We start from the raw sequence: 16,519 nt of genomic DNA on the forward strand, positions 1-16,519 counted from the left end.
CAGACCGTCCATACGCGTCCTTTTTGGCGGGCTTCTCTTATCTTTCGATTAGAAAGTAAAGTCAAATAATGTGTTCTCATTGGTTGTTTTATCGCTTTGTGATTGGTCAACAATGCATGTTTCGCTCTATATTTGTATCAGGAATAATTACGACGCCAAACGTTCTGTTAGTTGCGATTACATGTTATGTGAACGAGGTTGATATTTATATTCGGAAGAAAGTATTCTTGAATAATATTACTGTTTGATTTATACATTCATAAGATTAATTAAAAGATTAAAGACGATTTTCTCGTGAAATTATTGAACAAACGTATCTTTCTCCTAGATCATTAAATTTACTTCTATATTATCTATAATACAGTGTAGAAAGTGCTATTTAATAAGAAGAAGGTAACCTTGATTTTTTATTATAAAATAATATTTGCAATTTTTATTTTGTTTTTGTTTTACTTTTTTATTTTTCCCACTTAATTAATGATTGACAAGGAATATTGCAATTTTCTTGGTTATGTTTTAACTGGGTTATGTTTTGATTCTTATTAATTATTATATTCGACAATGACAAGTGTTTGAGAAAGTAAAAACTGGATTTTACAGATACTACAGAACTTATCTTATTATTAAAAAAGTTGTTAGCAAAGTTAGGATTTGAAGTTCATTCAATTCATCAACAACACCCTTCTACATCTTCAAGTTTCTGAAAAGAAGACTAGTGGAATCTAATGAAATGTGTTCAAATAAGACAGCATAATTGATAAATATATTGATATAATTATAAATCTGAGTGTTCATAATTTGGTAATTGAAGACTTTATAATTTGCAATTTGCATTACAGGAAAAATAAATATCACTAAAGACGTTGCTAAAAGAAATGCATTAGTTTATATAGTTCAATAATTTCTTGCAGAAATTGTATAAGCTGTGAGCAATATTTTAAATTAGATAAATACAAGGGTAATGAGAAGAATGGATACACGACTTCGATGGAGGAAAGAAAACCTGTTTCTTGATGGAAAGATTATTGAGGATTGTCTCCCAACCAGCACCATTTATGAACTATTACATTCTCATGGTCAAGGCATAAGGTCAAGGCATACGAATGTAACCTAAATGTTATCAAAAAAGCTGCTTGACAATCTTCTTCTATATAATATCAATGGAGAACAAGCTGCTTCCAAATTTTTCAAGCGATTGGTGTAAATATGTAATAGTTGAAGCAAAGCTTTATATACAAGAATTCTTTACCTGAGCCTGTTACATGGACTGTAAGACCACTTTACAGAGTTTTTACTGAAAAGTAAATTTTTATTTAAACTATGTTTTACTCACAATTTCCGAAAAGCTTTATTTTTTTTAACATATGATTCGTTTTATCAGCAACTATTTAGGTTTATTTTAACTTTTCTATAGTTCATTTATAACATTTTCTAATACTAAATCACTAAAATTATAGCGAAATAGGTAGAAGCGAAGTTAGAAAATGGAGCAGTAATTTATGAAGTATATATAAGTAACGTGCATATTTCATTAAGTTAAATGTAACAATTTTTTAAAAAATGGATCATGAAGTTCGCAAATTTAGCAATAATGGGATAAGTCATTTGTAAAACTTAGCATATTTTATTATTTTCTATTTCGTACTGCTATTATCTTTTACTTATATTTGGAATTCGAAAGTTTGTGTATTTATTATTTATAATTTCCAATTGTTTTGAATAATATGAAACGAAATTGTAATTAATAAATTGCCGTATTGGAGTTGCATCTTTTTAGATAGTTTTTTATTAGAAAGTTGTTAATATGAGCGATAAAATGAATTCAGAAAATTATTTAGAAATGTATGATTTTATTAGTATAACTCATAGAATCAATCTAATACTAGAAGCAAATTAAAAAACTTCAGGTATAAGGAAAAGAGGAAACATGAAAATCAGTGGGTATGATAGAGAAGTAGAGAATATAATATATATATATATATATATATATATATATATATATATATATATATATATATATATTTACGTTTACGGATTGATCTGGAGAAGTAGAAATGACAGAAGTGCCGATAATAGAGTATGAACAAGAAATAGCCTTTGAGAATATCAAGAATCTCTCAACCATTCAGGAGTTCTACTATGGTGAAAATATATTCATTATAAAACGAACAAGATTTATTGGAAAATTTTTGATCGAGAAATCGTTGAGGACAGATCCTGTTACGAACTGCTTTTATCTTTTGATACGTCCAAAAGAAAGGAAGAATGCTTTAACACAGTGAACTTATTGAAAATTTAGTGAGTTGTTTACTTGTGATCTAATTATTATTTTTATATTCTTATTTCATCCTGATTCAACTTAGAGGTTTTCTATTTTCTTATGATATATATTTCTTTGGTAGGCAGTAAAAAAGGATAACTCAAATTTAGTATTTGTTTTATAGAAAAGCACTTATATAATATTTGGAGTGTGATGTTAACCAGACTTTAGATTGTGTTATAGAAATTCATGACATATATATTGTCTTATAGAACTTAAAAAATATGTCATACTGATTTCAAAACATTGTTTTTTTTTAAGTAACATTATTTTTTCCTAAATTATCAGCTTGACTTGGCTTTATTTGATCAAAAATGACCATCTAATATAGCCGAAATTTGTAAAATGTCAAAACTAAAGGTGCGAACTTAGTTTTTATGTATGTATTTATGTTTATTCGCAATTTTTTTTCAAATGAAATCTGTAATGAGAGTAAGTCGGCGACTAAATGAAATGAAAATAACATGAAGTGAAATGAAATAATGAATATCAGATTAAGGTATATAGAGATACAATGAGAGTTGGAACGCTAAATTCGTATTTGTATTTACCTTCTCATTTCTCTACTGCATAAAAGAGAGATAGTAAGAGAGAGATGTGATGGAGGTTCAGTCTAAGATGGAATATATCCTAAATATATATAGGAAGAAAAGAAGTGAGATTGAGCATTAAAAACACAAGTTGACATTTTTGTTTTTCTGCAGTGTAAGAGACTTGAATATGAAGAACATGTAAAAAATAGAGTGAGAGAGAGAAAGAAATAGAACATAATATAGAGTCAAGCAGTAAATGAATAAATATTTTGATTAATATTTGTAATAAAATGTCAGTATGTAAGTGGTCAACATAAGTAATCAAATGTCATGCCCGTATTGCGTCGGGATTTATTCGATTTACAATTATTTTAATTAAAATTCTTACTTTTTGTATTAATCACTTTAATACTGATCATTAATATTACATATTGATAATTTATTAATATGGATCATTAAGTTATTTAAATTACTGATTAAAAATATTTAAAAATATTCACTCAGTAAATGGAAACTTTTAGACAAATTTATTTAATCTAAAGAAGTTTCACTTTTATCATGTGTTATGTATTAATCGTGTGTACTGCATTAAATAATCATTCGAGAAAGAAAGAAATAAAATAGGGTGTACTAATTGAGAATTTACGGAAGATTTGTCATTATGTATAGAACGTATTAAAAATGACGAATGGATTACAGTATACATCCAATAATTGGTAGTTCTTATTTTAGAATTGAGAACACTCAATAATATTATCAAAAATATTATCGAAAGACAGGAAACTTTCAGCGATATTCTTTGTCTGTTGTAAGTCAATTTCAAAATTTTACTTTAACGATTCTCCGGTTTATCGATGTAGTTTTCAAGTATTCGAATGGAAACATCGAATATATAAAAAAAATTAACAAAACGCGTATTCCAAATATGAAAGAGGAAATGTTACGAAGACGAGTAAAACGTTGACTTGTGAGAGAAATTCTCCGATCAAAATTCGTCCTCTTGTATCGTAAGGAAATTCGTTGGCTTGTATGAAAAATTTTCAAATAAAAATTCTGTAAGTAGTACATCTAATTCCAGCTTTATCATTGATACGTTATATAAAAAGTTTACAAACATTGAACTGATATTAAAAAAAAGAAAACATCGATTATATATATTCATAATAATCGATCAAAGTGAATTTTTATTCAATATAATAAATAATATAATCTTTTCTCGAAATATTTTTCAAATTGTCTATAATAGTTCATCTTAAAATGAACGATTGTTCATTAGAATTCAAAACCAATTTTTTTTCGATATGAAGAAAATTGAACATGTATACTATTTAGATAAATGTGATTAAAATATGATTACCTTTGATTTTCGTGTTTATTTGTAAATGACAACTAGAAATCATTTGGATCAAGAAAAGAAAGAAAGAAACAGAGAGAGTTTCGTTAATCTTGTTCAGAATTGTTCATAGTTGCTCGTATATTTCACATAAAATGTGAAATTTTATTGTCGGTAAAAACACTATAAAAAATTTTACTCATGAAAATCCTCTCCTCAGCTACTATTTATAGACATATCATGAATTGCATATATTATTCGCAATTTATTATTGTTGACTATCAGAATAAATAATTTAAATTTACTTTTGCAACTTGATATTGCAAATTTACTATCACAAATTTATTCCTAAATTCATAAATTTATTAATAATTGATGCATCATTGATATGTAATTTATTTTTTAGATAATAAATTTAATATTACACAGTAATACATAATATACACATAGTATACATAGTAAACATAGTTTACACAGTCAACATAATAGTAATTGAATTATTTACTGTATTTAAGACTGAATTTTAATTATTAGTGAAACGGAGCACGTAATAATGACTTAAAGAAGAAATTAAGATAAAAAGAAGAAAAGAAAGAAAAATAAAAATAATTTACAAATAGGATAATAATAATAATAATTTGAATTGAATCCTTGTATATGCAAAATGTTCATAATGGCGTCCATTCATTCATAAATTCTATTACGTTAAAAATTATTTTTAAATGGAATACTTTTTAAATCGAACTGAATCGAATCGCATTAAAATAGAATAATTTATCGAGAATATGACAATATTTTTGAATGTCGAAAATTATTAATAAACTGAATTATTTCGTTTTTTGCAAAATGATGTTCGATTTATTAAAACACCAATTTTTCGTTTTAAAAAATTCCGTTTAAAAAATGGTTGAACTGATTCCATTGTTGAACAATTTTGTCAAACATTTGCGAAATTAATTTGTTTTCAAATTAATGCGAATTGCTTCTCATGATTTAATAAAATTATCTTCATATGATAAAACAGAATCTAAATTAGACAGTATAAGATAATATATCGATTATAAATATAAACTAAGTAAGGAAGCGAATCAAATCTAAATATAATTTAACTTATCAACATGATAAATATAATATAACTATATTTACTCAAGAAAGATCTTTCTCTATTCTTCTATACAAAATTTTTTTTTAACAATTTCAAAAACACTATAAAGAATAATGTAAAGAAAATCTATATACATATGGATAAAAAATATCTTTTAATTATTATAGGTATTTTGAAAATTTAATAAATAAAAATTTATGTCAACAAATATAGATAGAAACAATGATAACAATGAATGAAGAAAATTGATGAATGGTGTTACAAATAGAAGATGAAGATAGCAGGAGAATGAGAAAATAATATTAAAATAATAATGATTAAAAAAGAGAAAACTTAAGAAAAGAATTACTACGTGTAACTGAGTAACTTTCCTTTTGTTTTTATTCCTTTTAAATTTTTCATTCTTTTTAAATGAACGTAAGGAATAATTCTAAAGAAAAGAAGAAAAATAAGGAATGCGTCGACTTAATCGATTAATGAAAAAACAATACAGACAAAAAACCAAAAAGGAAAATGCACAAAAAGAAATGATAAAGAAGATAATTATTGTATTTGAATATTCTTTCGTTTAAAGTGCGGATAGGAAGCAAAAGAAAAAAGTGAGGAAAAAGATTAAATTTTCATATCTTACTTTCATAACTCTATTTATTGCTCCTTCGTAGGAGGATTACTCGTGACTGACGAATAATTTCATGCATTCGACTTCGAATAGTTATCGATCGTTGCCAAGTATTAAAGGCAGACAGAGAGAGAGAGAGAGAGAGAGAGAGAGAGAGAGAGAGAGAGAGAACTTATCTTCGAAAGTTTATTTTCAAGTCACAACATGAATTTAACTTAAACTCGTACCGTTCATTATCCTTCTCTCTTCTTTCCCGAGTAATGTATAATTATGTTCGCTCATAAGTTAAAAGTTTAAGACAGATTATGTCTCTTTGAAGATGATAATATATGAAGTGGAGGAGAAGAAAAAAGTTGTAATGACACACCATGCGAAACTTTTCAAGAACGACGACGTCGAAGCAGAAGATGATGTTTTTATCACGAATGGCAATTAGATATCTGGAATTTTAAACTTTTCAAACGTATAACTTTCTTCTCTATAGAACTTCGAATTTTTCTTTTTTTTTTTCTATTCCATCATTTTCTTTTTCTTTTTTCTTATTAACTACTTTCTTTTTTTGCGATAGCAACGAATAACACGTTTCGCTGCAGTGCAAAAAAATTGAAATAGTCGAGTTTATTAGCCACTATTTTCTTTTGTTTTCTAATTCCTTATTTCTAACTTAGGTCCTATGAATCATATCGAAACAGGTTTTAGCCATGCTTATTGTACTTGTGTCTTGGTGCGAGTCACAAATGTTTTCCCCTGATCATTTCTACTATCTATTACGAAATCCATGTACTTCGAGAGTCAAACGAGAGAACGGAAGAGAGAAGAAAGTTTGCGTTATGTGTGTTCCAAGAAAAATTATCAGCGAGCGTTGGTATAATGTGTATAGTAGTATAGTAATGGCGATGTGGTTGAAGCTTCACGCTAAGCGAAGATTTGCGTTTAGTTTAGACGATTTTGGATTGCTTTTTCTTTAATAATGTAGATCGCCCACAATATTTTCTGTGAACAGCTTAGACGATTCTGAAATTTTGATCATGGATGTTTTTCCAGCGAAAAAAGGAAACGGCGATACTGACTATTACTGCGGAATAAAAAAAAATGAGACGGTATCCTATTTGTTAAGTGGTTGAATTCTAGCCTTCTACGCATTTCGTTGCCACTTCTGTTTTAAGCAGTCGTTATGAAATATACGAAAAGTATGATAGAGCATGGACGCTATTAAAATAGAATTGTTGAAGATCGTTGGCATCGGAAATAAGAAAAATCCTTACTAAATTCGATTATACGTAGAAAGTTATAAAAACATTTTTATGTGTTAAAAATTATTACTTACATGTGAAGTGGATTTACTGAAGTGGGTTATTAGTAAATGGAATCATAATTTATTATGGTGAAGAACACGACTCCAAAAGGATATGTTATTCGTTAGATCGATTACAGCATAATCGATTAATAATTATTGCTGACAATATACTGAACATCAAAATTTTTTATTTCTTACGTTCCAAGGAGCACGTACACACGTACGGTCATATACAATACCAATAGTCACGTACACACACACACATATATATATATCCCATCAGACGTCTATAAAATGCTTATTAATAACGTATATATAAAATATATTAGACGATACATATACATGTTTTGACATTATAAATTATATTTGAGTTGATATGTAAATACAAAATTAATGTATGTGTATGTGATTAGCAATTAAAAAATTTCATTTTTATAATAATTCTATAATGGTTGACATCTATCGAAAAATTTAAGCTATATTTCACTATAGTATAAATTTAATACGTATATATATTTATATATAAATAGAATTTAAAATATTTAGAATTATATATATTACACAAGTTACTAACTATAATTTTGGTAATAATCATGTTAAAGAAATATTCAATGTCATTCTAAGGAAACAAAACTTTTTCTTTATATCGAAATATCCTGACACAATTCAAATCTGGGATACACGAAGTCATTAAACTTAAATTACGTGTGTGTGTGTGTATACATGTTAAGTCTATAAGGTGTTAGGTTCAACAAACACATGTTCAATTACAACTACGTTCCTAATTTTAACGTGAATTAGTAAATTACATATCTCTTCTAACAGCATAACGAAGAATGTCTTCTTTTTTTCTATCTTAATATTTTCTCGATTTTCCGATAGTGAACATATTAACTGTAGTAGCAATTTCGGCTATCATCATTGAGTGCAGCGTATGCGCAACATTTCATTGTAAATACCGAACAGAATCTGAACATAACCGAAATAGTCGTACGGCTAAGTTAAAATCATTCATTAAAGTTAGAACATTAGGAAGAGACAAGAAGCATGTAGATGATCAACTGGAATGTCCTACCTAACCGAAAATTCGAATAAGCTTGTACTTGTTTACACATTTTAAAAGTGCTGAAAAAAAATGTTGAAAATTTATAAAAAAAAAGAAACGGTATCGTCGGTATCTGCTAAACGTTGGTTGTTTATTTTTCCGCGGAAAATGAAGATTGCATTTTACAAAAGGACAATGAAATGAAAAGTTGGGATTTGGATCTGTATTGCCAGGAAGATGATATCCGATTCGTCAATCGATTGCAATGGCCGTTGCAGACGTCTGACGCTAATTCTCGTCGAAGAAATATCTGAATTTATATAAAGCAGAGACTTTTGAAAATCTGGGAAACGATTATTCAGATCGTAAAGCAATTAGTTAGATAGATTCGTTGTATTTTAGAGGTTCATCTCATAAAGTTACGATTTCAACGTGGTATTAGACTCAATTATCGACCGTATGGTCGACTGTACTTCGTCATCGATGTAAATTACATTTAAAGTCGAACCTTTTTTTATATATATATGTATTGTATAGATTTTATTATAGTAATTTTTCTTATTAATTAGGCCGAACAAATACATTTTAAACAGACCGATTGTAGTTTTATAAATTTTACTAAAATTTTCGAGTGCAATATGATTGTAATATAATTGGAATTGAAATTTTTTATTTCTTAACGAATTATTAATAAAAAATTGTAATGTTAGATCTCATCATTGTTATAAAATTATCTTTATGGAAAAAGTTTTAAATACTGGAATGTTATTTGAAAAAATAATTTGAAGAATTCTTTACTCAGAAAGATGAAAAATTTTGAGGGATTGAGGTAATACTTTTGCCTGAAAAATTGTATAAAAGGATGGATTTAAAACTGTAAATATATTTTACAATAGTTATTTGTGACAACATGAGAAACATGTTACATTTTTTCTCTTTTTACTTAAAAACCGAAGGATCTTTTTGACCAAACATGAAATGATATTAATTTTATCTTTATAAACCCAAATAATGTAATCGCATGCATTTATTACAAACTATCTAGTTACAATTTGTACAGAAATATCAACTATATTTCAGTAATTATTATTCATGATTAATTATTAAACAGTATCATTTATATTGCCGTCCGTAAAAATGATAAGTACGCCATTGATTTATGCAGTATCTGTAAAATTTACAAGAACATAACAGGTTTTAATGTCTTTCATAATCGAAAAACTAAAATATACCATATTAAAGTTGAAATGAATAAATAAAACTTATTAACCAAATATATTTGTTTGCCTATATAGAACACACAACAAATTTTCAAAAAACGTTTGCTATTAACAAAAAATTTCACATTTATAAACGAAGACAAGTTAATAAGTAAAAACGATTAATTACAATGAACAAATTAAAATAAAAATTTCTAAAGACAAACAAAACTGGCAAATGATAATTAGAAAGAAAATACACGAGTGAGGAAAACGAAAATAATTATAATCAAGACAAAAAGAGATTAAGGAGATCTTGATTAAAAGATAATGACTTAAAAATAAAGACAAGCGAAATCTTGCAAATATATGATACTTATGAATTAAACATTAAAAGAAAGAAAGAAAAAAAATGAAGATGAAGAAATATTAATAATAAATGCTCACGTCGGTAAAAGCGCGCACCGACAAAACTGAAAACTTCGCGCAAGTCAATTTCAGTGGCTTACTAGTGCGCATCATACATATCCAAATTGATTTCATATCTATTATGGATAGCTCGTACCAGTTGCAAAAATATAGCTCATCATACAAGTTCGAGCTCTGGTTTAAAGAAAGAAAAAAAAATAAAAAGAAGAAAGAAACAAAATCGTATTAATAAAGGATTGAATTGAATTTCAGATTGAATTGCAATTAAATAAGAATTTGATGAATTACTTCCTCGAGGAGAGATTCTCCCACGTAGCAATAAAAAAACAATTTGCACATCAAAAGAAGCGCGAACACAACAAATGTTATGATACCTGTTGTTTCGATGAGTTCTAAACTCTAAATAATTAGGAAATATTTATTAGTAATGAATGTAGTTCGATTCGAGTGACGTATACGTACGGTGAGCATTCGATAACACGATACACAAAGCAGTATAGTTGTCCCAAATAAATGTTGACCGATAATGATGTTAAAACTATCCTCTAATAAATCGGTTAATCTGAAACAGATACGAAGAAAATAATTTAGAGTCTATTATAATATCTTCCTCATGTTAAAAGAAAAAGAAATTGTTCCACTGTGAAGTAGTATTAATGCGTGTTAATGTTAAAAACTATGAGACGCGTTTCATTTCTGTGCTTGCCAAGGAATGACTTGATGGTTTAAAACAATCCATTCGAATTTTTCAGCGGAGAAGTAGAATGTTAAAATTTCCTTGTAATCGAAAAAACGTATTGAAACAGAAATATACTCAATTTTTAATTTAAAATAATGTTGTAACCAAAAGTTAACTTGAAAGGTTAAAACAATCGTATTGATATTGCTTTTCGCTATAAAATACAAACAGAAAAGAAATTGATATAAAAAAATAATATTTTTATATACACACTAAATTATGTTAAATGCACGCAAATTGCGCCAAAAATATTCTATTTTCAAATTGAATGTAAGGACTAATAAGGCATCGTAGAAAACATCTTGGATGTTTTAGCTTCGCATAAGTCTACGAAAAAATCCATGATCTATGAAATTTTTACTATAATTAAAATCTCATTAATAAAAACCTATACAATTAAAAACTATCATCCTAGAGAACAATACTATATAATTTTTTTTCGTAATGCAATTATATTTCTAAGAGAAAAAGAAAAAATTACAAAAAATTTATATCCTAAAAATTTTTTTTATCTTAAAAAAGAATCCGCGCTACATATTTCATAGCCTTCTACGCTTTTGTACTGTTTGAAATTAAAAAAAGAAAAATTCCAATAAGTAGACGTTTTATTATAAATTTGAAACTTTAATTACAGAAGTGACGTTACCTTATCAACCGATGATGTCCAAGAATAATCTTTCGAATTCCCTCTCGTGAACCGTTAGTATCATTTAAAAAACCTTTCACTCTGCACTTCAATATGGCCAATTGACCGGTAAGATGAAAGCCAAATGAAATTAATAGTGCATCAGCTCCCATGTAATCGGAAACAATCATTATCACACGTATAAGTTCGAATAAGCAGTCAAGTGCATAACGTTTTGCATCGGTCGGTTCCACTAGCTTTATTTGAGCAGATAATTTATATTCTGATGAAGAATTTGCCCTAACTGCGTTGAAAGAAAATAGAGATTTAATAAAATTATTAGTCAATTCTTTTACTCTACACATTTTTATCATTAGATGGGAGATAATAAATATATAATATATATACATACATATACTATATACATATATACACATATTTTTTAATTTTTTTTCCGTTTTCTGATTGTTTTTTCATAATTATTTATCGCTTAGATAACAACAACAAATGAATACATTTTGGTAATTAATAATAATTTCGAGATTATTACCCATTAGTATATTCGGTATAACACCTTTAAGAGAATAGAAAAAAGTTAAAAACGCCGCACAAGGAATTAAAATGATGATGAGTCTATAAGAAAGTTTGTTATATTTAAAAAAAATCAGTCTCTCTTCGTCGTTTTTATAATTATCAACTGTGTAATCCGCTTTCGTTTCGATCAGAAATTGTGACAACGAACGACACTTTATTCGTAACATTATATGTTTTATCAATGCCATTATTATCACCGCATACTCCATTACATTAGCGAGAATGTAACTAAAATTTTTGATGTAGTTTATCATATCTAATATTGCTAATATATTGAAAACAAAGCCAAAAAGTATAAACGATATGAATAAACTGTCGCGAATTTCCAATGGCCAGATTCCTGATATGCAAAGCATTCGTTTGCTGAATGTCATCGCTTTGAGTGTATTAGAGAAATCTGTCATCTGAAAAAATAGAAATAAAGAGTGATAATTATAATAAAAATAAAAAGCATTCGATTGAGTGCTATGGTAAAAGGCGAATGAGATAGTCAGGTATAAAGGACTTTAACGATTAGGATAAATTGAGGATAAATTAGGAAGATCTTTCACTTACAAAAAAAATAATAATTATAATAACATGTAATAAAAAATGACATTTGATTCAGTACTGTGGTATAATAAAAAACAAAAAAAGAAAAGAAAAGAATTCACGAATAAATTGCTTTTACGGTTAATCTAAATCAGATTAAATTATATTACGTCAAATTAAGTTGACATCCTCTTTTAAATAATTATTTAATTTCTTCGAAGTTTATCCATATAACACCCTCCTTAATTGCCGCACCATTTTGTCATCCTAATCCATCCTAGATAAGATTAGAGACCATCAGTTTTTTTTTAATGCTTTTGAAAGAAGATAGACGTGGTCGGCTATTTTTATTTTTTTTTATTTGTCCCTTGTTATATTTATACCATTTATATCGTTCAATGGTTTGATTTTTATTGACAGAAGAAGAATATAAAGTGTATGAAGTAAATCGAGCAATTTAATTTTCTTCAATTTACGAAAGACGATTACAGCAGTAAAGAGATTTCGGACGGTAATAATACAATAAAGAGCGATACTCATCCTAAAATAATATCAGATTTCGAAACAGAATTTATAAAAGAAATGTCGTTCCAACAGACCAACTAATATCTCGAGTTAAAACCATTCATTAGTTTATGGAAACATTCTAGTTTCGGTAAAACAGGAAATTTAAAGACTTTTGATTTTTTTGATGGAACAGTGAATACTTTTTTAATCAAACAAATATTTTAATTAGTAATCTTTAATAAATTAGTGAAGAAATAAAAGCCTAATTAGTTAATAATTAACCCGCTATATTTTACGATAAATAATAAATATTAAAAAGAATTATTAATACTTTCGGTTATAACTTTTATCTTATCAGAGAAATAATTGATTCATATTTCGTCGAATGCTATTTCTAATTAAAAAAAATGATTAACTGAAAAAATCTTTTACAGTTTCCAAATTAATATATAAAATAAATAATACACCAATTTTCACTGGACGATTTTGTCCCTTGGAGTGGACATACGCTATAAAATAAAATTGCGTAATACAAAATATGCGATCTACATATCTCGAAAATTTCATACTTTTCAGAATTTGGGAAATCGGAACCTTCCATTCCAACAACGCATCTATATAATACACGTATGGACATTCATCCTCAGAGATCGAGCATGTGTTTATTTTTCGGCTGGTGTTTTTGTCTCGCGAATTAAACTAAGCGTCATATGACGACTTCTCATTGGTCTCTTTACCGCTTTGTGATTGGTCAACAGCGCGTTGAACGCAATGTATTGGCAACATCTATATTACTGACGCGTTGACTCTCTCTACATTACGTTTACATATTTTGAAATAGAGGTTAATATTTCGTAATGTATTTAGTGGAAAAGTATTTTTAAATAACGGTATTATTTGATTTACGCTTTCATAAGATTAATTAAGAGATTAAAAACGATCTTCTCGAGAAATTATTGAACAAACGTATCTTTTTCCTAGATCTTCGTATTTACTTCGGTGTTATGTATGATACTTTGTAGAAAAAGGTTATATAGTGCCATTTAATAAGAAGAAGGTAATCTTGATTTTTTATTATAAAATAATATCTGCAATTTTTGTTTTGTTTTTCTTTTAATTTTTTATTTTTCTGTCTTAATTGATGATCGAGCAGCGACGTTCTTCTTGTTTAAGATGTGTATATAATTTTTCCCGTTTTAACTTGGTTATGTTTTGTTTTTATTAGTTATTATATTTGACAATGGCAAGTATTTGATAAAGTGAAAAATATAGCAAATGGTTACTGCAGAACTTATCTTATTATTTCAGAAGTTACTAGCAAGGTTAGGATTGGAAGTTCATTCAATTCATCAACAACACACTTCTACATCTTCTACATCTTCAAGTTTTTGAAAAATGAGACTAGTAAAGTCTGATCAAGTGTATTCAAATAAGACAGAGTAAGTGATAAATATATTGGTATAATTATAAATCTTAGTATTCTTAATTTGGTATTTAAAGATTTTATAATTTGCAATTTGCAATACACAAAGAATAAATATCATTAAAGATGTCGCTAAGAGAAATGCGTTAGTTTATATAATTCAATAATTTTTTGTAGAAATTTTATAAGCCATGAGCAATATTTTAAATCAGATAAGTATAAGGACAATGGAAAGAATGGAAACACGACTTTGATGGAGGAAAGGAAACCTGCTTGAGAGATTGTTTTTCGATGGAAAGATTATTGAGGGTTGTTTTCCAAACAGTATCCTTGACGAACTATTAGAATCTCATGATCAAGCCATACGATACAATGAATGTAATCTAAATGTTATCAAAAAAGCTGCGTGACAACCTTCTTCTATATAGTATCAATGGACGACAAGCTGCTTCCAAACTTTTCTTCAAGCGATTGGTGTAAATATATAATAGTTGAAGCAGAGCTTTATATGCAAGAATTCTTTACCTGAGCCTGTTACATGGACTGTAAGACCGCTTTACAAAGTTTTTACTGAAAAGTAAATTTTTATATAAAGTATTTTTTACTCACAATTTTAGTAAGGCTTTATTTTCTTTAACATATGATTCGTTTTATCAGGAACTATTTAATTTTATTTTAACTTTTTTTCTTTAGTTCATTTATAACATTTTTTTAATATTAAGTCACTAAAATCATGGAGATATAGCGAAATAGATAGAAATACAGATAGAAAATGGAGGAGTAAATTTATAAAGTATATGTAAGTAACCCTCACATTTTATTAAATTTATTAAATTGTATGCAACAGTTCTTTAGAAAATGCATCATGAAGTTCGCAAATTTAGCGTTAGTGGGATGTCATTTGTCAAACTTATCATACCTTATCATTTTCTATTTTGTACTGCTATTATTTTTTTGCATATTTGGAATTCGAAAGTGTGTATTTATTATTTATAATTTCCAATCGTTTTTTATTATAATTACAATACGAACCGAAATTATAATTATAATAAATTGCAGTGTTTGAATTATACCTTTTCAGGTAATTTTCTATAATAAATTTATTAATATGATTGATAAAGCAAATCGAAAAGATTATTTAGAAATATATTATTTTATTTATATAACTCATATAATTAGTCTAATGCTAGATGCAGATTAAAAAATTAATATAGAAGAAAAGGAGGAAACATGAAAATCAGTGAGTATGATAGAGAAATAGAGAATACTACATATATGTTTACGTTTACAGATTGATTTGGAGAAGTAGAAATGAAGGAAGTACCGATGAAAGAGTATGAACAAGAAATAGCCTTTAAGAATATCAACAATCTCTCACCCATTCGAGAGTTTTACTATGATGAAAATATATTCATGATAGAAAGAACTGGATTTATTGGAAAATTCTTGATCGAGAAATCATTGAGAACAGATCCTGATACAAATCACATTTATCTTTTAATACTTCCAAAAAAAGAGGAAAATGCTTTAACACAGTGAACTGATTGAAAATTTAGTGAGTTGTTTACTTGTGATCCAATTATTATTTTTATATTTTTATTTCATCCTGATTCAACTAAGAGGTTTTCTATTTTCTTCTAATTTATATTTCCTTGGTAGGCAATAAAAAAGAATAACTCAAATTTAGTATTTGTTTTATAGAAAAGCACTTATATAATATTTGGAGTATGATGTTAACCAGACTGTGTTATAGAAATTCATAACATATATCTTGTCTCATAGAAGTTAAAAAATATATCATACTCATTTTAAAACATTGTTCTTTGTTTTTTTAAATAACATTACTTTTATTTAAATTTTCAGCTTGACTTGGCTTTATTTCATCTGAAATGACCGTCTAATATAGCCGAAATTTGTAAAGTGTCGAAACTAAAGATGCAATCTTCGTTTCTTACGTACGTATTTATATGTTTATTCGTAATTTTTTTTTTAATGAAATCTTTAGTGAGAGTAAGTCGGCAATTAGATGAAATGAAAATAACATGAAGTGAAATGAAAATGAATGAGATTAAGATATACGGAGGTAGAATGAGAACGTTAAATAAAATTGGACCGTTAGATTCGTATTTTTATTCACCTTCTCATTACTCTAGTGCATAAAAAAGGGATATTGAGAGTGAGAGAGAGAGAGAAAGAGAGTGAGTGAGAGGGGGAGGGAGA

The 16,519-nt window shown here is 27.2% G+C and overlaps 1 protein-coding gene and 2 long non-coding RNA genes across 15 annotated transcripts in view; 2 read left to right on the top strand and 1 right to left on the bottom strand.

The window, feature by feature from the left end:
* LOC127072415 (odorant receptor 13a-like) overlaps positions 1 to 16,519 on the bottom strand; it is a 55,305-nt gene that overhangs the window by 36,413 nt on the left and 2,373 nt on the right. The window contains exon 1 of one of the 2 annotated variants that reach the window (XM_051012843.1): positions 5,923 to 5,950. The exons of the other annotated variant lie outside the window; for it this stretch is intronic. Coding sequence (XP_050868800.1) covers positions 5,923 to 5,928 — 6 coding nt within the window. The 5' untranslated portion in view covers positions 5,929 to 5,950. Of the gene's footprint in view, positions 1 to 5,922; positions 5,951 to 16,519 lie in introns of those variants that run through there. 2 annotated transcript variants of the gene reach the window in all.
* LOC127072426 (uncharacterized) lies at positions 161 to 4,814 on the top strand. The gene is made up of 3 exons (XR_007785421.1): positions 161 to 393; positions 601 to 801; positions 912 to 4,814. It is a non-coding gene; the product is annotated as an uncharacterized LOC127072426 (long non-coding RNA).
* LOC127072420 (uncharacterized) overlaps positions 13,671 to 16,519 on the top strand; it is a 4,464-nt gene continuing 1,615 nt past the window's right edge. For 2 of the 12 annotated variants that reach the window (XR_007785404.1, XR_007785405.1), the window contains exons 1-4: positions 13,698 to 13,933; positions 14,185 to 14,315; positions 14,477 to 15,854; positions 16,163 to 16,254. This is a non-coding gene — a long non-coding RNA (uncharacterized LOC127072420). Of the gene's footprint in view, positions 13,934 to 14,184; positions 14,316 to 14,476; positions 15,855 to 16,162; positions 16,418 to 16,519 lie in introns of those variants that run through there. The other 10 variants (XR_007785408.1, XR_007785410.1, XR_007785401.1 and 7 more) reach the window with 10 other exon arrangements.

The sequence above is a fragment of the Vespula vulgaris genome, chromosome 25 (assembly GCF_905475345.1).
Source record: "Vespula vulgaris chromosome 25, iyVesVulg1.1, whole genome shotgun sequence".
NCBI classification, from domain to species: Eukaryota; Metazoa; Arthropoda; class Insecta; order Hymenoptera; family Vespidae; genus Vespula; species Vespula vulgaris.